The sequence below is a fragment of the Equus asinus genome, chromosome 7 (assembly GCF_041296235.1).
Source record: "Equus asinus isolate D_3611 breed Donkey chromosome 7, EquAss-T2T_v2, whole genome shotgun sequence".
NCBI lineage: Eukaryota > Metazoa > Chordata > Mammalia > Perissodactyla > Equidae > Equus > Equus asinus.
The window spans coordinates 2,962,067-2,987,032 of NC_091796.1; the positions used below are offsets into that span (position 1 = coordinate 2,962,067).

Sequence of the window (24,966 nt, forward strand, 5' to 3'; positions counted from 1 at the left end):
GAGGAGCGCTGGATTGTGCTGAGGCCCAGCGCAGCGGCGTCAGAAATTCCGCACGAGCCACGGCAGCCTCCCCCGCCCTCGTGGCCTCCTTCTTAGGACGGTGTGTTCACCCGCCCCCCACCGTCCGTGACACTTAATTCACAGCTCTGCTATGCTGCTTTGTGAAGCGCCTAAAGTTAAAATGGCTTGAACTCTCGGACTTCGTCGTTCCGGCACAGGCTGCCGGCTTTCCTGCCATGGAAGAGCCGCTCTCTCTCCTCCCTGTTGGATCCGGGCACCTTCCGGAAGGTCCAGCACGAGAATGGGCTGTGGAATGCTCTTCCTTCCCCCGGTTCCCTGTTCTCACATGTCCTAAAGGAAATCCCCCACTTCCAGGGGCCCTCCAGTCAGTGCCGGCTCTCCAGCTGTCCACGTTGTTAACCAGCAGCCAGTTAACTGACTGCCCACGTCGGGCCCCGGACTTCAGCCCTGACCTTGGGGGAGCTGGCGGGGGGCAGTGCCAGGTCCCGGTGAGGCGGAGCAGGGTCTGGTTCCACAGACTTGCTCCTGAGCTCCCCGCTGAGCTTCCCCGGGTGGGGCAGGGGCTGTCCGTTCTGCAGACCCAGCAGCACGTGTCTGAGGCAGCGAGAGGCGTCTCCAAATGACATCGTTGTCTGCCCTCCAAGCCTACACTGACTTATTTTAGCCCTAATTTGTTGATAATCTGAGAAGCAGGCTCCCCTCACGGGTGGTAAACGTGGAGCCCCATTGCACGCCCGGAGCCCGGGATGGCCCAGCACAGCCACACACCCGAGTCTTCAGGATCACAAACTCCCACCCGGAAAACACCCCTGGGTGATGCAAGGCCGGGCACCCTGCTGACTGAAGGTGCCGAGCACAGAGCTGGCGTTCAAGCTTCTGAGGATGTTCAAGAATCTGAATCTAAAGGTTTTTGTCAGTGGCGTTATTTCAAAGATGTGGACTCACGAGTCTCTTTGGGCTCCTTCACCCAACGCCATCTGGGCATCATGGACAGATCGGAAAGACATGTCATGCTTTTTTGCATTTCTTACACATTTTCACAGTTGTGCAATCTGGGTCTCACAACCAGCTGATCAAGGAGGTGGGGCAGGCGTGGTTGCTCCACTTTATCAGTGGGGGACCAAGGCTGAGTTGAAGTATCTTGCACAAGGTCAGATAGGACGTGACCCCTCTGATGCCGTTTTCCTCCTAACGAGCAAGCTTCTAAACTTAGGAAAGCCCTCCATTCCGACCTCTGTTCTTGAGAGAGCGCTCCAAATCCTGAAAACACTCAGTCTCTCCCAGCCGTGAAGCCTTTAGTCCTTTCATCTCAAAGACTCACACTGGACCTTGTCTGTTTCCGGTGAATTTTAGTGCAGTTGTGAGGTTCATTGGGTGAGGCAAGAAAGCAGACTTTTTCTTCTTGTTTAGTCTGTGGTGTCCTCAAACACCTGATTTGTGATTTGACACAGTTCAGACGTCCCCATGGGTGGTCCGCATGACACATCGTGATGGAAGGAGGAGCCTGGGGAAGCTCGTGGGGCTCAGAGGTCAGCTGTCACAGGCCTTCGTGAAACTGAATGTGGCTTCTTAGCTTCCTGCCCCTTGTTCCAGTCTGTAAAATGGCCTATTTCTTCTGGTCTTGTGCGCAGGAGTGTGTGTACGTGTGTGTGTGTGTGTGTGTGTGTGGTGGTGGTTTTGGTGGTGTTGGTAGCTGTTTACTGTGTTCTGAACACAGGGTGTTACAAGAATCCTTTTGACATAAGAAGTAGAATGGTTGTGCACAGAAAGCAGGTGCCGTGCTTGGGTCCTGGTAGCGAGGAAAAGACGGGGGAGGGAGAGCAGCAGAACAAGGAGATTGAAGGATGAGGCCTGTCCTTTAGTTTCATTCTGTTCTTTCAGATATTTTTGTTTTATTTGATGCATGAGTTCCTTGGTCTTTTAAATTTGCTCTCTAGGCTCGTTTCTTCTCAAGGTCAGAAAAGCAGAGTCATGTTGTCTGCCCTCCAGCTTCGCGCTGTCGCCCACCTTTTAGGGCGGCGGCATCTATTGTATCTCTCAGGGAGGACGCAGGCTCCACAGCTCTTGGCAGACCACAGCCACTGCAGAAGGGGGCCTCTGAGGAAGCACCAGCTGCCGAGTCCCAGGCCCAGTGGGTTGGCTCTGTGGGCCCAGGCGCGTCAGCCCTGGGTCTGGAGAGGAGGCCTCTCCCGGGCGGTCAGCCCACAGCTCTCCGGAGGGTTCATTCTGTTGTGTATTTAGCTTTCCCAAAAAGGAAATGAGGATGCCCCTTTGGAATTTCCACTGTTTCCTCTTTTATTACCCTTATTCAGGTTCTCCCATTCCTGGGGCACCCTGTCTACACTCTCCCATCAATCTAAATCCTACAGTTTCTCTCTCAATATTCGGTACACAATTCAGAGGTCAGAGAAGCCCCTTCTGGTGTGTGCAAATCCACAATCATCTGTCCCTCACTTTTCACTCTTCCAGAGTGTGCAGTGAGGCCACCTCCAAAATACAAAAACAGGCCCCTAAGCACTGGGTGGCTCCTCAGCCAATTCTGGGTGATGGATGTGTTTCACCCCAAGGACCCCCACATCCACCCTTTCGGCCTGTGTTTGCTGGGTGCTTCCTGGGTGCCGGCACTGCTGGCCTCTAGGAACAAGATGCTGAGAGCCGCTGGGACCCAGTGAAGAGGTTAGGGAGCAGTTGTAACAGTGGTAGTAACAGTGACATCCATTTACATTTAAAGTCTAGTAAAAAGCAAAGGCTCCATTAATGGTTAATGGCAGAAGTACAAGGAGTGTTGAAAACATCACTTTAGTGATTTTAAAGAGCAGAGAAAGTAGAAGTTACCCCCTTGGTGGGATTTTAAAATTCTGTTGCCATAAGCATATGTTAGTAATCCTCTTTGCTAGGAAGGACTGTAAGGGGATTCCAGTGAGTAGATTTAAAACTATTAATTGTAATTTATACATTTTATAACGGATTATCATGTGCCTGTTTGGGTCTATGTGTTATAGTTCCAGGCACAGAAAAGAAGTCTCATCTTGAGTTTCTTTTGAGTGCCCCTCGGTCATAGTGAAGTGGGTCATTGAACGATTGTTTCATAACACTTGTCTCTGGAGGAAGGCCCATTGCAGATGTGGTCACATGGCCACATGGGCTGCGGGAAGCCTGGGAAACATGGTCCCTGGCCGGGCGGCCACGCTGCCAGCCACTGTGCAGGGGCCTCTCCCCAGAAGAAGGGGAAGTGGACGTTGGGGAGGATGCCTCTGCCACGAAGCGTGGGAAACCTCTGTTCTTATAACAAAGCAAAATGGAAGTTCATAATCTTATTTGTTGGGCACTTTTAAAAGGGTGCTGTTGTCTGTCTCGGAGGTCAGCAAACCTTCCTGTGGAGGACCAGAGGGTGACTCTTTCTGGCCTCCGTGGAACTTGCAGGCTAGCCAGGACACGCACTTTTGCCAGTTACACACAACTTCCAACAGCTTCAAGTCTTTTGAAGGCAAGAAGGGGATCCCAGGAGAGCATGCAACCTAGAGGTTCATTTAGAGTAAGGTGTTAGAGAAGATTGCTTTGAGAAATTTCAAAATGTACAATTTTAGGAGCAGCACGTGTATGTTTTTCTGGCTTACTAATTCATAATTAGAAGTAGACCCAAGAAAGCATACTCTGGGGTGGAGTATTGGTTTATCTGTTTTGCAGACGAAGGGAACAACATTTATGCCGCGTCCAGGCCAACGATTCCTAAGTCTGCTTGTGTCTTTTCACCCTGTGCCATCCCCCGAGGGCGTCTCAGTGTGGAGTTTCTGGCTGATCCATCTCACCATCCTGTACTCTCTACTAGGCTCTCTGTGAGTCAGGAAGAGTAGGGGTCTTCTCAAGGCCCGGGGTTCTCAAACTCAAATCCCCCTCACAGCTGTGAAGTCAGAGTCCGGGGTCCCAACGCAGATTCCTATTCAGCAGGACCAGGGTGGGGCCCTGGAATGTGGATTCCTAAAGAGCTCCAGGTGATACTGCGGGCCGGCCGCCACACCTGCATAGCGCTGCCCAGGTGGCTGTGACTCAGGCCCTCACATCCTCCCCAGGCACCTGACCTTCTGTCTGTCCTGCCTGGGAACTCGTGACGGTGTGGGCTGAGCACTCGTGTGGCTTCCCACTTGTGCCACCTCTGTGGCCCAGGGGAGACCTCAGCCCCTGTGTCCTTCTTCTCAGCCCCTCCCCACAAGTGACACCCCACTGGAGTTTTTACTGTCAATATTCGCACTTACACAAGTGCATGTAGAACAGAGAAAAAAATTACCCTGAAATATTATACGTAAATAATTGTGCGGGAGACCAATGGACAGACACATCACCCTCTGGCTCTCTAGTGAGTATGAAGCAATATATTTATTGAAAATTTTTTAATACAAGAAAGTTGAACTTTTACAGTTAAGATAAATGTGGAAGGCTAGCCCTTTGGAGTCACAATTAACTTCCTCTTTGTCTCATACTGCATTCGGCACCTTATGGAACATACAAGCCATTCTCTAAGGAAGGGACCAGAAGGCAATTATGTTATTGATATGTCGTCAGGGCCTGAGGCTTTCCAGTCTGTTACCTTCCTCCATTCTCCATGTCACCGACTGCAGGTATGATGGTCTCCATTTTCGAGGATGAGAAATAGGAAGCTACAAGAAATGAAATTTGCTGAGCTCTGCCATAAATAATTATTGGCAGACATGGAATTAAAATCCAAATAATTCCTCACATGCACTTTTCAGCAGCTGCTATTGCAAGATCTTAAGCAGGGAATATAGAAAATCTGTGCTGTTTTCATTATAAAACTTGGTTATCCGCATACAGGTGTTTATAAAAACAGGTTCTTGTAATTCATACAGTTTCTCAAGGCCAGTTGTCGGAGTAAGGTCTTACTTCTCTTTATTGTGTTGATTAGTAACTTTGAAATCTATGCTAGTCTAGACCTACTGTGACAGTTTTTGCGTATAAGACATATTCCTCGTGTAAAGAATGTCCAGCTAATCCCTAGTTTTAACTAAAATATCCCTAGAGGCACTCACACACTCGTAGCTAGATTCCATCTTCCAAACTCTACTCTCACAACTGTAAAATGGGAATAAAGCTTACAGGGTTATTCCTGTAACTGCATAACATAGAAGGCATGTAGAAATGTGAGGATAAAGCAAATCTCTGAGGAATGAATCCTGGATCTCCACAGAAACATTAATTTTAGGAGTGCTTCCATGAACATGGACTCCAAAAGAAAAAAATACCTATTGTACAGTCAACAGCATCTTATGAAACCAAAGCCTGAGACTGGAAGTCTATAAAAATAGTACGGCCGCGGTCCATTTCCTGTGACACGGGCATAAATACAGCCAGAGGAGGTGATCACCAAGGAGCCCGAACGCACACTGAAGTGCGGGTGACGGACGATTGACTCCACGCCGTCAGGAATTCCATCCCGCATTGCTGCACCTGACGCGCCTGTTCATCTCCTCACGTTTGGGAGGTTGGGGGGCACAGCAGACGATTCGGGAAACCTCATCCAACAAGCCAGCTATCCAGGAAGTCTCGGATTGAGGCCTTCTCCACCTCACGATAAATTTGCCGAAACAAAAGGTTTCACAATAATATCCTTGCCTATAAAAACACTCAGAGGAACTTCAGAAATAGCCACTTGAGCGTTCTAGTGTCGGGGGCCTCTCTGAGGTTTGGGGAACGGCTCTCTCGAGTATCCTCTTCTCTTTCTCTTTTCCACTGCCCCACCGAGTGCAGTCTTGAGCCAGCAGAAGCCACGTCCTTCCTGGGCTGGGTCGTCTGTGACGGGCAGGCTCCCTTGCCATGGCTCATTGTGCCGTGTCGCTTCTGGGCTTCTCAAGGGCCCCTGGGAGTTTCACTGCTTTGCCTTCCCTTCACCTTGGCAGTTCGAGAGTGGGTGTCCACATATCTGAGAACCCACATAAAGGTCTCTGCGATTTGCATGCGATCGTGGGTAGCTGGATGCTGTTTCCTCAGCTGCTCCCCACCCACCCCAGAAACATGCACCTGGTGCGAGGGAAGCAAAAGGTAGAAACCATCCAGCCCTAGAGCTCACCTTCACCCTAACCCAACCCTAAACCTAACCCAACCTTAACCAGCCCCTACGGTGTGTTTCATTCTCAGCAGCACAGTGAGGGAGTTTCCATTACTTCCACTTTATAGGAAACTGAGGCTCAGAGAGGTGGAGGAACTTGCCCTAGGTCACTCAGCAGGAACCTGGATTGGGCCCTGGGTCTCAACTGCCCTGTCTGCACTTTAAAGACTTAGAACTACCTGTAGAACTATCTGGTTAAAGTACTAGGTAGGGGTTGTCACCTCCATGCCCCCAAGCATGTCAGCATCACCGTTCTCTTGTCTCCATCCAGTGTGGATGTCCTTGTTCCTCCAGGGCCTCCACCACCATGACGGTTAGGAGTCTCAGCTGCATTAGGAGCACCTTATTAAAGATGAAAGCCAACAGTAAGGATGGGATTGCTTTCCAGTAAATCTGGATTACTGACTTTTACTGGATGTGCTTGGTTTTGGCTCTGTAGCTAACACAAAGTGTTGATAATCATGTAAACATCATGGAAATTTTCAGTAATTCAGGGACCGTTTGGAAATCTCATTTAGAATGGAATTTCAGCCTAAGGAGTATGTGGCTGTCCTGATACCACCGAAGTCTTCCCCTCTCCCAGCTCTAGCCCTCCACTGCCCCTGCCCCCACGTCCCTTTTTTGTTATTTCACTAAAAGCCTCTTACAATACCCAGAAATGCTCGGAGTCAGCCCAGCTTCCATGCGGCATTCCACATGTGCAGCAGATTCTTCTCCTGCTGTCTCAGTTTGAGTAACTGCAGAAATGCGATGAAATGAATGTGACCTCCCGACGGCGAGCTCTTTCGCCTGCAGATGGTTCTCTTCAGCATGTTACGGAGGCCAGCTGCTGGTGGGGAGTTCCTAGGCACAGTTCTAGAAAGACACACAGCCTTCTGGAGGGCCCCCTCCCATCTCTCAAGGCAGGCGGGCAGAGGTAACTGACGGCAGCCAGCTGCCCATCATCCATCTCTCCATTGTCTTCACCGCGGTACTGCGGGATGCGTCTCAAGGGCTGATGCTCAGAAAACGTTTTCCCAGCGATGGAGGGCCCTGATCTGAGAAGACCGTCACACGTCAGTATTACTTCGCTCTTCCTGTCTTTCTCTCCTGCCAGTGTGTAAAGTGTGCATTTAAGGCTAGACTTGCCTACTCTAATTGACACCTATAAAATCAATTCTGGCAATATGAGATGCCAGTCAAAGCTAGCAAGTTTTGTACACACTCAAAAGTCTGTCCTGGACTTTTGTTACTTCGGTGTATTCTGTGTCCCATAGTCCTGAGTTTTCTAAATATTGATTAAAGTATTTCACAAACAGTCATCCCAAATATACAGTAAAGTTTTGCTTTGAAGCATTATAAAGGTTTTGATCCGAACAGCCTGGCTTGGAGGAAGCATCACCTGTCTCCGAGGAGCTGTGGAAGCATCTGTGGCGGATTTCAGTGTGCTCCAAAGGCCTGTGTCCAAAAATAGCTCTCCCTTTGTCCACAGGCAACTCCCAAATATTTACAGTTCCCACACTGTTCTGATTTAGGTTAAATCCTTAGAGATTTGTTTTCTGGATGGAGGGAACATCGCATTGGGATTTGCCTACTGCCAGCTGGAGAGATGGACCGAGGAGGGGGAGGAGGAGATGGAGACAGTAAGAGGGGGTGACTAGGGATCAGAGGCTGCTGAGTTTGAGATGCTGCCCAGCTGAGAACATAGATGGTAACATGAGGTTCTTTATGCCAAGATGGAAAACCCCCAAAAGTCCAAGTTGTCAACTTTAACGAAAAGAAGTTAACTTTTTTTTACCTGTGCTTAGTTTTAAATGGACTAATTCTTACTTGTTAAACAGGGAGATAGAGCCACAGCTGTGTGAAGCACTGTTGCTCTATGCATTGTACACATATTGCAAGTTGTCAGTATTTCATTAAAACAACAGTGCAGGGAATTAAAGAGAGGTCAAACCTCAGAATGACAGCAGCTCTACACCAGCATCCAGAGCCACATCTCTCGCCAGGAACACACCCGTTCATGATCTCTGACTACTGTTTAGACCCGAGAGGACAAAAAAGAATTCTTTCTTTCCTCTTTGTACCCATTCTTACCAAGTAAAGCACCTTATGTGCTCCAAACCTCCATTTTCCCAGTGAGATTACCCCATCAATGTTTTTTGTTGTTGTTGTCTAATTTAGATAAATTAGGAAGGTAGGTGATATCTTCCACCTGATACCAAAATTATCTGCAAAAGTAGACCTGAATTTTTAAGAGCATACATTTTTAAACACTGGTTTTTTTTCGCTCTTGTGTCATGAAACCTGAGGAAGTCACGTGACTCTTCACAGCTAGTAGTGTTTTTATCACCACCGGAACCCGTCTTTGATTTACCAGAGCACATTATCTCTGCTTCCATCTAAGTCATCTGAACTACAGCACTTTTTAAAATCCCTCTGTGCGTGGGGCTCTCATTGGAAATGTTCTCGCTGCCCCAGTTTCCATTTACATAACATGAAGGTGGCTAGCTGTTTACGGTCTCTACCGGGTAACAACCCACCATACACCCTACACCCCACACCCACACTCAGAGGTGTCGCTGCAAAGATCCATTGCTTCCTTTCTCCCCAAGCCTGTCAACCGTCTGCGCGTCCTGCATGGACTGGGGTCCTTCTGGAGAAGAGCGTCCAGGTCCTTCATAGTAATCGGGGAGACTGTGGGAAAATTCAGTTATTAGGCAACTCCCTGTTTTCCGAAGTGTGCTTTTTGGGTAACAAAACTTGCCTTTCCTTTGACCATATGTAATATTTCAGAAATCTGCCATTCCCGTTTTTAGAAGACGATTCATTTTGTTGCCTTTCAAGGAAGGCTGTTCCTCGTTCGGGAGGGGCTTGGCATGCACGTGTTCTTCAAAAAGAATGCATCGTGGAAAATCACCTTTTGTAATTGTGGGTAAAGCCTGGGCAGGTGCAGCCAGGTGGCTGGTCGGAGGTGGCGGTATAGGTGGTGCTCCTGGTTACCACAGGCACAAGGATGTGGTGGGATGAGCAATGCGTTTGGAATGGGTTTTGTGCCTTTTGGAGAAAAAAAATCATGAATTTGCTGCTAAAGTTTGAGTTAGAAAATACAGGGGGCCAGCCCCATGGCTGAGTGATTAAGTTCACATGCTCTGCTTCAGCGGCCCAGGGTTCACTGGTTCGGATCCTGGGTGTGGACCTAGCACTGCTCATCAAGCCATGCTGTGGCGGTGTCCCACATAGAAGAACTAGGATGAGCTACAACTAGAATATACAACTACGTACTGGGGCTTTGGGGAGGAAAAAAAAAGAGGAAGATTGGCAACAGATGTTAGCGCAGGGCCAATCTTCCTCAGAAAAAAAGAAAAAATACAAATGAGGAGCACATGGGTTTTTTTTCCTCCAACTTTATCTTCCCTAGAAATTCTGCACATTCTTGGGATACTTGTCTGATAAGCTGTCCTTGGTCTGATCTTGCTGTTTCTGTGTTCACACGATTCCCTACACAGTGAGCACCAACTTAGTACCTTTTATTTTTAGGAGAGTGTTGGCACTTTTCTGCGTCTCGGTTTGTCTCATGACACTACGCCTGAGTCGGGTGTGACTTCCTCTGTCTGTATGTATTTGTGTGGAAACAGCCCACAAGATTTCTTGAGACGGGTTGACGTCTTATAGATAAGGAAACGGGCTGAAGGGTGTTTGTTACTGAACAGGACTTAGGTATTGGCAGCTCTCCTGTTCTCTAGCTTTTTTCCTTGGATCCAAAGGCAACCGCATTCCCTAACAGGCTTCCAGCGTGTCTCCAGAGTTCGGGAGCTTTAGTTTTCTCGTCTTGGAAATGGGCATAGCGTGTCTAACAGGATTGTTGCTTTGCTTGCAAAACAATGTCGAAAACTCTGAAAATACTAGTTTAAGACTAACAGTTGCTCTTTTCCTTTTAGCTTTTGAAGAGGTCACCGGTGCAGCATGGGAAACCACGCTGGAAAGCGAGAGTTAAGCGCTGAGAAGGGCAATAAGGTAAGGATGAGCGTGGCTCAAAAATCTTTAAAATGCACGTTTTGTGTCTGTTATTAAACGCAAATCCTCTTGATCGGTAGTAGGATAAGGCATAGGTTTAGTCCCCACAGCTCTTCCCTGACAGCTGCGGGAAGCTGGGCCCTCCCTGTTAATTTATTCAGGAAATCTCGTGGCAGTGGACAGGAACAGAAGGAGGGAGGGAGGGAGGAAAAAGCAACAGAGAGAGGAGAAAGAGGAACGAAGAAGGAAAAGAGAAGAGGAGGCAGAGGCCCCTTGCCCGTGTTCCGTGTGAGTTGTCCTAGAGGCCCCAGGAAGGTTTTCGTGGAAAAGAGATGATCAAATTCCTTTGCTCTCATGCAAAAATACTTTTGTTTTTCAACATTTTCTGTTTTTTTAGTAGAAGTATTCCCAAATTTCACTCTATCTGATTAGCTGCTGCTTTGAAAGATCGTGAAAATTTAAACCAATTTATTACTGGTGAAATCGATCAGATTTTCTGTCAGCACCTGAACCTAATTGCAGCATTAATTTCCCGGCGCCCTCCCCGCACCGCGCTCCCTCCCTCTGCAGAGTGGGCCTCTCTCCCCTTGGCGTTCAGCCTCGACCTTCACTCCCCGCTGAGGCAGTCCCTGGTCACGTGCTGGAAGAACTTGTTCTGAATCCCAGGTGTTTGGCTAAAGGGCAGAAAATTCTTGGGTTTTTCTCAGAGCGCCACCGAGTCTGCAGCTGGCCCCTGCTGCGGGCACTCTGGGGTCAGCCCTGAGGATTCCTCCCGTCCAGATGAACTCCGTAGCCTCTCCCAGTTTTCCCCCTGCCCTCCGACCTGCTCAGCCCTCACTGCACATTCAAATCACCCAGGGAGTTTTCCAACCTCCCAGGGTCCTCGGTCATCCTCGGAGCTTGGGACCCAGGTGCCCACACGGGCACTTTTCAGAGCTCCCCCATCCACCTGGGTTCGGTCTTCCCACTCCCGTGCATCCTGTGCTGCGGCTGCCAGGGTTTTCTGCTATTGTCCTCCTACCCTTAGAAACTTCTAGGGCAGTCCTTAGGATGCAGACTAAAACCAGAACTCCTCAGCCTGGACTCCAGGCCCACCGCCCTCTCTCTGGGACTGGCCCTCCAGTGGTGTCTGCATCCGCATCCTCATTCTGGAATGTTTGGATGAGACAGATGAGCAAATGGGAAAAACACAAATAAACATCATCTGAATCCTCCCTGCCAGTCAGAATTAATCTTTGTGTTTCTAGCGTGGCGTGGGCCATTTTCCACCCTGTTTCACAGGCCTCGGCTTCCGCTGCTTGATTACGATTCTAGGCACTGTCTTGGAGTCCCTGGGTGTCTCGGGATCATGGTCCCCACCCTTCTTCCTCCCGAGCCGCTCACGAGGGGTGATGCTCACAAGGCCATCAGTCTCCAAGGTCTCTGATAGCCTCTCTCTGTCCACTCCTTTCTCTACCACTCAAGAATCATCTCAGATGACGAGGAAATAGGCCTGACGTTGTGTGCGAAACTTGGAATCCACCCTAATTTGTGGAGGGGAAGGGAAGTTATTAGATTTCTTTGACACTTTAACTCAACATAAAATTGTGTGTGTGACAACTCAAGACAACTGACCGGTCACCAGAACATCGTGATGCTAAAGGTGGAGTCCCACCCCCATTTGCACAGAGGGCTTAGAAATGTCTGCTGGGTTGAACCAGCTGCAGCCTCGAGGCCCCCTTGCTGTGGTCTGTGGCACAGCTTTCATCTGATAATAACAAACTCTGCAGCAAGGGGTCTGTCTCCGACCTGTACTTGGACTCAATTTCTGTATCAGCCAAGTAGGTAATTTTCCATAATTTGATGTGAAATCATCTGTGTAGAGCGAATGAGTCATTGCATACTGAGTCGTTGCATACTGCTCTTGGTCGTATTGTATCTTAAAGTTACAAAAAGTTTTATCTGGTCTCTTGCCTGATGATTGCAGGCCCAAGGTGAACTAGAAGGAATTTATATTTTTATAATGTTATTATTGACTTGGAATCCTCTCCTCTCCATTGAAAAGAGCGCCAATTTTATAAATTCGTAGACGGTGCTAGCATGACCGAATGGGGAATGACTCGTTACTTTGTGTAACTCACGCTCCAACAGTGTAACTGATGATCTCCTTGTTGTGATTAACAATAACGTTGAACCGGGAATGTACTCAGTTGCTATAAAGACCCTGGGTTTGGGCTCCAAGGAGACAGTCCCAACTAAAAGTGACAGTGGAAACCAGCTCCTCTGAGAGAGCTCAGCCCTGCTCACACCGTGTGGCATTTTAAGTCTTAGAATGACTGATTTGCAACTCCACTTTCCAAAAACCTCTCTGTGGCTTGCAGCTTCTTTCCTGTTGTTTGACATTGTAAAACACCAAAACATATCTTTAATTTGCTTTTTTCTACCCAAGTAAGGTTGTTAGCAATAGTACAGCCTATACTTACGCTTTCGTTTTCTGAAATCTAATTTTTAACATTCCGATGATTTAAAAACAAATAAAAAATTGGGAGTTTAAAAACAACAGTTCCTGTAGATAGTTGTTACCTGTAGGAGCTCCTTTTTCTGTAACTTGATAGAAACTAGTTGACTCCTTTCAGAGGGAGTGCCCTATGATGTGGCATGGCATGGGCCAGCGTTTAAACTGGAACCAGAGTGGGAAACAGTTACATGAGCTCCTGCCCTGTCGTTTACCGTTCTGCATGTTTCTGTATGTAATTCTGGGAGGCATTTTTTTTTCACTTGTGAGAGAGTTGAAGGAAAGCTTTTGTCTGTCCCAGGTGCCGATTGTTGACCTGTTCACAGGGAGGGTAGCTGCAGGCACAAGTCACTCCCCATCCTCCCCTACACTGGCCTCTTTGCAGGAGGTGCTCCCGTCCTGGCCCAGAGAGCCCCTGGCTCACTCCTTTCCCCCCAGCTTGCATCTTCTCCAGCACTCACGGCAGCAGCTGTCCCTCCTCCCATCCCGCTGCCCCCTGGAGCCTGCAGCCCTGTGGTGGGAGGATAACGGCTTGGTCCTTTGTGGTGACTTCTTGCTCTAGGCCAGGCCCCTGTCCCGTGCTGGGGAAGGAGACAAGGGCACGCGGTCGCTTCCTGCCAGGACCCGACAGCTTCCAGTTCTCAGGTTTCTCCCCGTGACTCAGCACCTTGAAATTTGCTCAGTGGTTTCTCTCTCGTCCAGAAGAAGGCAGGCCAGCATCTAAGAGGGAGAGGGACCTGCCTGAAGGGAGTAACTCTGGAATTTCTGATTGGTGAAGAAAGGACTCCCTTTTCCAATCTTGTGTTGCTAGCAACAGGTCATGTGGGACACGTGCAGAGAGCGGTGTGGCCGACGGCCCTGTTGTTGTTGCCCCATCAGAGAGCAGAAGACCCGGGGGCAGATGTCAGGGAGTGAGACTCCATCCACCAGAGGAACCACGGAGCCTGAACTCCTGGCACGCAGTTCACTCACGTAGATGAATCGACAAATTCCTGAGGCAAGAGCAGTTTCAGTGACTCCTTCTTGGTCTCAGAATGAAGAAATCCCTGTTTACCTTTGATCCGTGTGTTTTTAAGAGTTGTGATGGAATTTGGTTTCCCAACAGCTCTGGCTCGCTCACGTGCCAGCTCTTTATCAGTCATCCACTTTTACGGTGGTGTTTGGCAGACCATGGAGGGCTGGGTCCCAGGTGCCCTGGAGACCCCGGGGAGAGCCGAGCCTGCTGCGGGAGCCCCTCGAGTGGGTCCTCAGCAGGCCACCGCAGAGGTGCCAGGAAGGAAACCAGCCCCACGAGCTGGAAATAGCCTCCCCCGGCTGAGGGCAGGCTGCCCCTCAGATGGTCCTTAGACTGAGGGAGGACACAGCCCACAGGTGCATAGGACGTTTGGCTCAGCTGCCTGCTGGGAATTCGTCACCCTTGTCAGTGTGCATGGAGGGCCTGACCATTGTTCCCGGGAGCCAGCGGGGCTCAGCATGGCGTGCGCACCTTCTTAGGCTGCTCCGAGCTTCCCTCTTATTCGGCATTCCTCTGAATGTTGTCCATCTTCTGTCCGTGGGTTTGCTCTTTTGAGTTTTCTGGAGACAGCTAAGCCCCCAGCCGGTGACTCAGTAAGTGCTAGACACACGAAGGCTCTCAGAGCCAGAGCCAGTGTGACATTAGGGATACCCGGGGGCTCTCCAGCCACCCACGTCGATGTGGTGTGAGTCAGCTCGGCCGCCGTAACAAAGCAGCGCTGGCGGCGGCCTGAACCCCAGACAGGCCCTCTCCCTCCGTCCTGGGGTCGGCAGGGCGGGTTCCTCCCGAGGCCTGTCTCTCTGCTTTCAGACATGTCTTCTCCCTGTCCTCACACTCTGAGTCTTCCCTCTGTGTGTGTCCGTGTCCTCATCTCTTCCTGTAAGGACACAGTCACAGTGGAGTAGGACCCACCACATGACGTTATTTTACCTTAATTAACGCTTTGAAGGCCTTGTCTCCAAATACAGTCACAGGCTGAGGTCTTGGGGGCCAGGAGTTCCATATACAGATATTAGGGGAACACGATGCAGTTTATAACATCTGTGTTATTTGGTAAGCCCTAGCCATGATTGGAAAGTCTGAGAGATTCGGGAAAGAAGTGTCTCCAGCCCAGGATGGTATTCGCCCCCAGTGGCTGACCCCTCACCCTGAGAAAGACACCTCTGTTACTGCCAGGCGTGGACTCCACACCAGCGGCCGGCTCTTCTCTGGCTCTCGCGTCTTTCCTGTTAGCTCAGACGGGCTGTGTCCTGTTGAAGTCCCCTGCCTGCAGCCTCCCTCACAGGCCCCCTCACAGCCAGCACCCCTCGCTGCCTGTGATGGAGCTTGTCTCCTAGGAGGCGAGGCCAGTGGTCCAGAACCTTCCATGCCCGAGCTCTCACTGGGACCCTCTGTCCGCACAGCACGGTGGCCTGGGGATTGTGTCCTCCACGTGCTGCACTCATGATAGTTTGTTCAGCCCTTCTCCACACTTCTGACCCTTAAAATATCATCTTTACTTTACCGGTGACTGAGACTCCGAGCTGGGTGGGTGACTTGCCCAAGGCCGGGAGCTAACGAAAGGAGAAGCTGGGCTTTGAAGCCAGGTCTGGGGGCCTCTAGGTCAGCACTGACCAGCAGAAGTTTCTAGTAGTCACAATAAAAGAGTAAAAAGACAGGAGAAAATAATTTTAATATAATATGTTTTCTTTAACTTAATAAACCCGAAATGTCAGGTCAGCATAGAACAATTATCAATGAACTATTTCACAATTCTTTTTCTTGCATTAAGTTTTCAAACTCTGGGGTGTTTTTCAACTTATATCGCGGTCTGCCCTGGCCACATGTCAGGCACTCAGTGACCACGTGTGGCTGGGGCTGCAGGACCGGACGGCAGGCTGCACAGCCGGGCCTGTTCCTGTGGCCACCGCCTCCCCAGGCAGAGCATCCTGAGGAACCCGCACAATGTTCGTGATTCAGTTCACAGACCCATTTGTGCATCTCATCCGCTGCCTGACAAATAAAGCCTTTCTGGAGATGAAATCAGAAAGAGAAACTGTAAATTCCCAATATCATTTATGGAGAGATGATTATAGGTCCGAGTTTTCACCCACTGCCCTTGGATGGAGAGAGCTGGGAGTTGAGGAGGAAGAGGAGGCAGAGCGGGAGGGAGGGCAGGCACGGGGAGGGGACATGGGTGAATGGCAGCGGCTGCACGTCCGTCCCCTGGTTGGACCAGTAAATGCAGTGTAAGGCAGTGGGGAAGAAAACTTCAGTGCACGGGAGGACTCGGGATGGCCTCTGCATCTGTCCAAATCCAGAGACCTCAGGACATGAGAGGGACGTTTGTCCGAGTGCATCCTAGTCTCCTGTCTTCCTCTGTCCTTTGCTGTCATCGCCTCCCCAACCTGGGAGGCTCAGACCTGGAAGTCTGGCACAGACTAAACCGGGTGCTGCCAGGGAGCCCTGCGTGTGCGGCACAGCACCTATCAGGCTGTGTTGCCCCGAATTTCCTCCAACAAGAGACACAGAAAGTGTGTGTTGTTACTATTACTATTACTGATGTTCTTCTTATCGTTATTGTTTTCAAAGAAAAATAAGATCCTGCGTCTGCCCTCAGAATAGCTCACCATCTAATTGGAGAGACCAAGAAAGCTCTGACTCTGCATCCAGTACAGTGACGGGACGCGCAAGGGGCACTGTGCGGGCTGGGGCCCAGGCTTCCCTGGGTGGGCAAGGTCCCAGCGTGGGGTGCAGTCACAGCCCAGGAGAATGAGCTATGAGGAGCACAAATAGATAAGGGACACTTACCTTGGTCAACACTTTAGAAGACCATGAGCGGTTCTTCCCCAATTCTTTAGGATTAGGGCAATGTGGGCAAAATATTTAAATACCAGAAAAACATCTGACTTGGGGGACCCATGTAAATGCCTTTCTTTGGATCTCTCCCACTTGCAGCCTCGCTGGAGGCAGTGGGTTCTGAATACCCCACTACTTTTGGCCCCACCTGGACCGCCTACCCCACAAACTGCCCTATGTTCTCCAGCTGCCTGGCTATGCCTGTCAATCAAAACGTGCCTGTAAGAACCATTGCTGGGAAGAGACTGGCCCTTCTTGATGAATTCACATCACCATGGGAGTGGCTGGTGGCACCTTAAACATTCCTTTGGCATTTCCATTTTTAAGAGGATGCTGGGTGGACTTGTAATTTACTGACACAAGTTGGCATATTTTCAGGCTGTGTACGTAGAGACAACATTTGGTTCAGCAGGACGAACCTGGCCAAGGGTCTGTCTCCTGTGGTCAGCTGCTCTACACTGCTTCCCTCTTGAACCCGTGATGCCCTAAACTCCATGATTTCTTGCAGCATCTCCCAGAGCAGCAGCAGCCTGTGAAAAAGAGCTTTGGCGCCATTTGTTGTTGTGCAGAGGAAAAGGAGTCCTCGATGGGGACTGATAGCGGAGAGGTAGGAGGAAAATCAGGGGAGCCCAGGAGGGAGAATTCAAGGAGAGAGAGAGGCCAAGTCAGTCCACCCGGACCCTCCAGGCCCAGCCCAAGTGGCCAGTGTGGAGGACAGGGGTTCCCAGCACCTTCTGCATGTGTTCTTCCAGAATTCACCTCCACAGCTGTCACTTGGGGCTCTGGGGCTGCCCCTGCCCCACACCGGCCCACCATGGGGCTCACTAGTGTTGCCCATTGGGGTGTCAGTGGAAGGTTCTGGAAGAGGCCTGGTCTCTGGGGGACTGGGCATCCTTTTGCTCCCCAATTTCCTACCTTCCTTTAGGGAGTGGGATTTCCAGGCCCCAGAGCTATTTCTTGACTTTTGAATTATTAAGCTTTGTGTTTTTGAACACTGACCTCAGTTCACATGGGAATGAACTTGAAGAAGGGAGCGCTTAAAATGTCACTATTTATTTTTCTCCTGGGAAACCAGTGAGGCTGCTGCTAGTTAGAAGCTTCACTACCGGGAAACATGGAAAATAAAGACAACCAGTAGTTTATCGTGACGAACTTCCACACTTCCCGAAATGAGGGAGATCAGGCAATGAGCTATTCAAAATTTTGAAAATCCAAGAAATTATAGTAATTTGGGGAACCTGCTTTCCATCTGTGGATGGGAAAATTCATCTCTACTTTTCCTGGTGGCGGTAGCTGGCTCACAGAGTTCTCCAAAGGACTTAGCTATGTGTCTGGATTTTTTGATTTAATCATCTTAAGTAAAAAGATACCACACTGGAAAACAAGATCTGAGAAGGCCAGCCCCAGTGGCCTAGTGGTTAAGTTCCACTTCACACTCTGCTTCAGCAGCCTGGATCCTGTTCCCGGGTGAGGATCTACACCACTCTGTCAGTGCCCATGCTGTGCTGGTGGCCCACATACTGAAAAATGGAAGGAGATTAGCATGGATGTTAGCCCAGGGCAAATCTTCCTCAGCAAAAAAAAAAAAAAACAAAAAAACAAAACGAAGTCTGAGAGCTTGCCAAGTTTAGATTCACATATAAATTTTACAGTGGGGAGTAACTTATTAGTCTATTTGGTGTTTCAAATTAAACGGACTCATTATTAAAGCTGTTCTTCAAAGCCAAGTGTGTGCCATGCGGGAACAGTAGGCCCGCGGGCATCCCCTCTCCAGGGAGGATCAGGTCCCTGGAGAAGCGGTTCAAGCACTTAATCATCATTAAACCCACTCTCTTGAGGAGCTCTCCAGATGGAATTAGAATGACACTCTGAGAAAGGAGACATTCGGTTTGCAGACATACGCAAAGGCACTGAAGCAGCTCAGCTCTTCCCATCAGCGTGCAGGTAGTCTCTCACTTTGACGGGAAAATAGGTTTCCTTTAAAACCGCTGCATCCCAGCGTGAGCTGACTTTTTCCATCCGGAGTTTAATTCCCCGTGGCCATTCCTCTTCGGAACCCTAAGTCCTGCAGCGTCTCATCCAAGGTGTAGGATGTCGTTAGGGCATTCGCCTTGTCAGGAAGCGCTGTTCTCGCCACACGTCCTCAGGCGAGAGAGAGGGTTCTGCGATAGACCATCGTTCGCTCGCGCTGCCCCGTGCAGTCGTCTCTCCTCTCCACACGGATTTCAAGCTCAGTGAGGGCCTGACCTCTGTCAGCTCTGCTCACGAGTGTGTCCTCGGCCCCACCAGCGCTGCTATTGGGGGGTCCCAACTGCACAGCCTGTTTGTGGAGTGTGTCCAGGGCACCCCCTCTTCACGGCCAGGGCCAGGCCAGGTGACTGCTGCAGGGGTTGACCTGAGGATGCTGGCCAGTGACCCCGGACAGGACTTTGTCCCTGCTCACTGCCAGGAAAACGACGAGAGCTGGGCTGAACCCAGGCCTGCAAAACTCCAGTCCAACGTGCTGGTTTTCTCCCCGTGTCACACTTCCTTCTGTAGTTCCTGTTAAAACCAACCCCCGTCACCGTGTCTAGGTGACTAGAACAGGAAGCGGAATTACTAAGTCACTCACTTCCATCTGGTCACTCAGACTCCAGCCGGGAGCATCCAGTGATGGGTCTGCTATGCCCCAAGCACCGAGCTCGCCCGCCCGTTTCACCTTCTGACTTGACTGCAGCGTGTTGGCAACTGTTAGACCCGTGAATGTATAATTTCCATTTTCTTAGGAAAGTCAGGTTAACTAACTTTTTTTGAGAACTCAGGTAATCCTTAAGTTAATCGTATAATATGTGTTTAAAAGCTTGGGGGACTGAAGAGTAGACAGCATTTCCTTAGAGATGCTTAGCAGTCTAATGGCTAGATACGCGGAGACGTCTCGAGAACGTCCAGTGAATTCTCAGCTTGCCAGGTGCAGGCCGACTTCCTGGTGCTTTGTCTTCGACAGAATTTCAGAGTTCCTCCTCTTTCTCTCCTGGTATCTTCTCTTTCTCCCTCTCTCTCTCTCACACACACACTCCCCTAAAGGACTCCTCTCTACCTCAGTTGCAGAGCGTGAGACTGTCCCTCAGTAGGTAGAAGGTATGCTAAACGGAGCAGGATGTGCCGACAGCTGCCGTATGTCGTGACCCCCTCTGCAGACTCTACTGCAGCTCCGTCCTGTGGAGTTTTCTGCGGCGATGGTAATGTTCTATATCGCACCTGTCCAGTAGGGTGGTGGAGAAGCATGTGACATGAGACCAGTACAACTGAAGAATCAAATTTTTAATGTTCTTCAATTTTAGATAGGTTACATGTAAATAGCCACGTGTTCCGAATGGCTGCCCTCTTGCACGACAGGCAGCCCTACTGGATGCTTGATGGATGTCACTCTAGTTCCTAGGGTATCCAGAACCCAGATATGTGTTGGCTCCGTTTTGTCAATGAAAAAAAATTGAGGGCTTTCCAAAAGTAGTACAATTTCGTGCAAAAATTAATGTTGAGTTCAGAAGGTAAAATTCTCTGAAAAACACAAGCACTTATAAACACCAGAAACTGCAAGGGCACTGTTGGTGTGCTGTGAACTACAGCAAATAAAAGTGTGTGCTCGTGCCCGCTCACCTCGGCTTGGAAGAGCCTCGCAGCACGCTGTTTTATTGAACATTCCTTCTAAAGTCGGCTGCTGCTGCAGAGTTCAGAAACATGCATTTGAAAACCACAGACGTTAATATAGACTGCTTCTGGCTTTAGTGCACACTCAGAAGTCTACCCTCCTGACTTGCTTCGTGCTTCCAAAGAATTTCAGTGAGCTCCTAGAAAAGAGAAATAAAATAATGGGGAAAATGCATCCTTTTAAAGAGGTCTTCCAAAATCTGTGAATAATCAATAACCTGATTACAGTTCTGGAAAACTCAAAATGGATCTGTGTCTGACTTGAGAATGAGCCAAAAGAAGACAGTGTGGAACAGCTCATTACAGTTGGTTTTGTGAAATTGTGTTTGTACTTAAGAGCTCAGACCATCTGTGAAGATAGAGGAGTGAGCTTCCAGCCCGCTGGGCCCGCTTTTGCGTCCCACATGAAGTGGCTGCCATGTCCGCCAGGGGGATGTTGAATACTGTCTTCAAGATGCGGAATTTCTTACTGTCTTATTCAGCCCACATTCCACAGCAGAGTCTTGAATGTGTCAATCAGTAATGCGTTTGCTTTTGGAATGGACTCAAAGAGAAAGTCTCTTGTCACAGTTCTGTGTGGGGAGCACGACCCTAAGATTGAGTCTGATTTTTAAGGAACCTAAGTGGGTATTTTGTTCCATCCGATGAACTGAGAACACTCATACCTTTTTGAGTTTGGGTGGCAACTAATCCCACAAACACAACGTAATTATTAAGACATAAGGTGTAATTAGCAAACGCAGCCACTGCCTCAACAACCCTTAATAAAAATAACGCCGGGCGGTTATGAAGTGGCGCCCCAGGCAACATAAAACCAACCTGCAGTTGACATCCCAGCACGTGATCTATGAACTCGGCCGTGGCTCGTCCTCGTCTGGCTTCACTCCCCCAACTGGAGTCTTGGCCCAGGTCCCCTTATCTTAGAGTGGGCCTCCCGCGAGCCCGCCCAGAGCCTCTCCCCGACTTGCTCCTGTTTCCTCAACGTTCAGGGTGAGCCAAGCTGTGGCCTTAGATCTTGGGGCTCAGGCTGAGGTTGAGAAGGGCCCCCACAGTCTCAGGGCTCGGGACCTCAAGGTCTGCGGCTTAGGGTTTGGGGCTTGAAAACCCCAGGGCCTCCGAGGCCTGTGAGATGCCGTGTTCTGCGTGCTGTCACCCTACCTTGGGGTTCAGTAAGTTTAGGAGTTAGTTTGCAAACCTAGCTTTTATCAGACACCGTGACCTAATTTGCAAGCCACTGACTTTAGACCACAAACGTCATTAAATATAAGTGACATATTCAACACTGGTTGTTAAATATAAATAATGTGGCAGTAAAATAGTCTGTGGAAAACTGTAGAAACAGCAGAATGTGCACCCAAGTGTCATGCGTCTTCACACTTTAACTGGACCACAGACCTGTCTTCTGTCTGTCTTCACAGATTGTGTTCTGGGGCCTCGAGGCAGCTGCTCGCAAGAAATCAGGAGCCTGGCACTCCTGTGAGTCGGATCTGTTCATCATCTTGTTTTAAGCTGGACTCATAAAGCTTTCCTTCCTCGTTTCTTACTTAGCTGTGTGATATTCCCTAATTACTCTGTCCCTCTGTCTGTAATGCTGGATTATTTTATGAGGGCTGACAGGAGCGAGGGAAGGGAAGTCAGAGATCTTGGCTTCTTATCAAAAACACAGCACACAGTGAGCAGAAGCAGAGCTTGTTTCATTCGGCTTTTTTAAGGTGGGGAAGTACTTGAGCTTGTGATGGACACGTTTTATGTGAATTGGTTTTCAAGCTTGGTTTTGGATTCACATTTGATTGAGAACACGATATCGAGGACGGCATGGCAGATATTCATGGGTTCTTAATGACGTAGGTGACAGTGTGAAGGTGGCAGCACTCCTTTCCAGAACGACAGAAGAGAGGACGTGAGTTGCCCTCCTGTGACGGGACCTAGGCCGGGTGGGGATGTGACCGGGTGGTGAATTGTCTTCATCACTGAGCAGTCTTCTTGGTTGCCATCTACTTCACGTGCTTGAGCGAGGCTCACTGAGCTGCCATTTCTCATCCCATGCCAGGTGACTTCAGAAATGTCATCGTGTAATTTTATCTTTGAAGACAAGTTATTTTCAGACTCTAGAAGTGGAAAGCACGTCTTTCCGTATGAAATCTCTGCGCTGCTTTTGTGGTTAAGGAAGAACTTTTTTTATATTTAATAAAACTCTCCTACAATGTTTTAAATGAAATGAAACCTTAAAAACCCGGTTTTCAAAATATTTCTTGTCTTTTCTCAGTCATAACATTGTCAATCTGGTTTTAAAAATTTAAATTGGGAAGCAAGAGATAGAACATGCTGGAATACATTTGTGAAAAATTATCTTTCTGTGTTTGTGAGTGTGTCTGTGCGTGTGTATCTGTGTCGTGTCTGTGGGTGTGTGTGTCTGTGTGTGTGTGTGTGCTATTTCTTGCCCGCCAGCCAGGGGCACTGTAAGATGCTTGTTGGTCGGACACCTTCTCATGCTCAGCCAGGCTCTGCGCTTGGATCACTGTAACCATCATTCTCCTAATTGTGATTTGGTGCCGGCATTAATTTAATTACCATAGAGTCAAACAAAAACCTAAAATTTATTATTATGTTTCTGCAGCTTTTGATTCTTGCAAAACAGACTTTGTTATTTAAGGCATCCTGAATTATGCTTTAGCACAAGTCATATGTAACCAAACACAAGTCGTAAGTAAATAGACAAGGCAAGTTGGTAGTTACATTAATTACACGTGGTGATTTAGGATTACTGCAACAGATTATTCATAGAGGTGTGTGCATTCACACTGTACTGTCTCATAATTGCATTAAGGCACTTAACAAAATACCAGCATCTTGAAATTTAAAAGTAAAAGGCTAGCTTAAATGTCGTTTCTGAATGTGTCAGTAGGAATTTACCTCGCATACTGGTAGGACATCAGTTTGAGGACTGTCCTTGCTCACCCAGCCCGCACACTCTCTCTCTGCTCATCCCTTAGGGCCTGGCCTTCAGCCACGCCGTCCTCTTCCTGCTCCCTGGCACAGCTCCTGCCACCTGTACCTGCCATCCTTCTCTCCACAGGGCGGCGCCTTCCTGCCCTGTGCCCTGAGCCATCTCTTCCAGCCACTCTGCCCAGTCTCCTTGCGCCGTCCTCTCCCCTTCTGGCGCTCTGTCAGGCGATGTTCTCCTGCAGTTTATAGGGTTTTCATGGCCAATTTTTTCGAAAGTGAGTGACCAGGTCCTTTTTCCTAGTGTGTCCAGTCTGGAAGCTCTGCTGAAACCTGTCCACCCTGGGTGACCCTGCTGGTATTTGAAATCCTAGTGGTGACATAGAGCAGAGGCTAGGGAAGTGGACACAGGAGCCACGTGGCTCTCTGGGGACAGATCGTTCCAGATCGAGGACATTGCAAGAGCAGAAGCCCTGAGACAGTGACTTCCTTGGCCCATCGGAAGACAGCAGGGAGGTCACACGTAGGGCTGGAGGGGGTAAGATAGGAGGCCAGATAGGTGGGGAAAGGCCTAGATCAGGTAGGGCCTGGCAGGCCACTGTGAGGACCTGGGCCTTCTCTGAGTGCCCTGTGAAGCACCTAGAGTCTGGCTGCCACAGGGAGAATAAATGAGCAAAGGAGGGGGCCAAAACGGTGGGGCCAGTTAGGAAGCCCCAGGAGTTCTCGTGAGAGAAGATGATGCCCCAGTCAGGGGCAGTGGTGGATGTGTTGAGAGGTGGTCAGGCTCAGCTGCCTTTGACATGAGAGTCAGTAGGATTTACTGGATTGGATGTAAGAGAAAGAAGGGAGTCAGGGATAACTCTGAGGTTTTAGTCCTGGGCGTCCAGGATGGTGCACTTGCTGTGTACAGATGGGGAAGGATGCGAGGGGCAGGGTGGTGGAGGACAGTGACAAGTCGCCGTGAGTCTGAGGTGCCCCTGAGGTGCTCACATGGCAAAGTAGAAGAGGCAGTCTGGACAGCAGAGACATCCTAGATGGATGCATGTCTCAGATCAATTAAGGAAAGGAGTTTAGAGAAGAGTCAAGGTCCAAGGCTGAGCCCTGGGCTTCAACATTTGGGGACCAAGAAAATGTGGAGCCACCTGCAAGAGAGACCAAGACTGGCAACTGAGAGACAGGAGCACGGACGTAAGTGAATGAGGCAGCGGAGTGTTTGAAGCACTTCACGGAAGAGGGAGGGATCGTCAGATAAATACCACTGAGTCCAGGTCGGAAGAGGATGAGGATGGGCCATTGGATGGAGCATGTGGAGGTCATCACTGCCCCGGGCAAGAGATGTCTTGGTGGTATGGTGGCAGCGAAAACTTGATGGGTACAAGTTCCAGAGAGAAAACGGGAGGAGGAGGCTGGAGAGGGCTTGTCGAGAACCTACTGGGGAAGTTCTGCCATAAACAGGAAGCAGAGACATGGAGCGGGGGAGTGGAATCAAACCAGGGCTGTGTTTCTTTAAACACTGAGTTTTAATAGGATGTTTGTCAGCTGATGCAAATGGCACAACAGAGAGGGGACAATCACTGAGCGGCTGGAGGAGACACCTGCTGGAGTAGTGTCTCAGAACTGCGTTTAGTAATGTCTAATTTCACTCTTATCAAAGTTATGGTTTTGTTTGGAAAAGGAGGAAACTGTCTTTATCTCACCCTCAGGCAAACTCAGGGCTAGGCTTTAAGATCTGACCCCACCCACGGCTCTGGTTGAGGCCCCTCAACACCCTCATTTTCAATGGCGAAGGCCCCTCTAGCAAGCTCACACGGCCACGTCCATCCTGTAGACTGAAGATGGGAGAACAAGACCACA

At 49.4% G+C, this 24,966-nt stretch overlaps 1 protein-coding gene across 14 annotated transcripts in view; it reads left to right on the forward strand.

Moving 5' to 3' along the window:
- MBP (myelin basic protein) overlaps nucleotides 1-24,966 on the forward strand; it is a 139,482-nt gene that overhangs the window by 20,343 nt on the left and 94,173 nt on the right. For 6 of the 14 annotated variants that reach the window (XM_070514491.1, XM_070514483.1, XM_070514486.1 and 3 more), the window contains exon 2: nucleotides 10,060-10,135. In XM_070514491.1, coding sequence (XP_070370592.1) covers nucleotides 10,085-10,135 — 51 coding nt within the window. In that variant the 5' untranslated portion in view covers nucleotides 10,060-10,084. Of the gene's footprint in view, nucleotides 1-9,594; nucleotides 9,735-9,771; nucleotides 9,839-10,059; nucleotides 10,136-21,587; nucleotides 21,646-24,966 lie in introns of those variants that run through there. The other 8 variants (XM_070514493.1, XM_070514489.1, XM_070514492.1 and 5 more) reach the window with 4 other exon arrangements.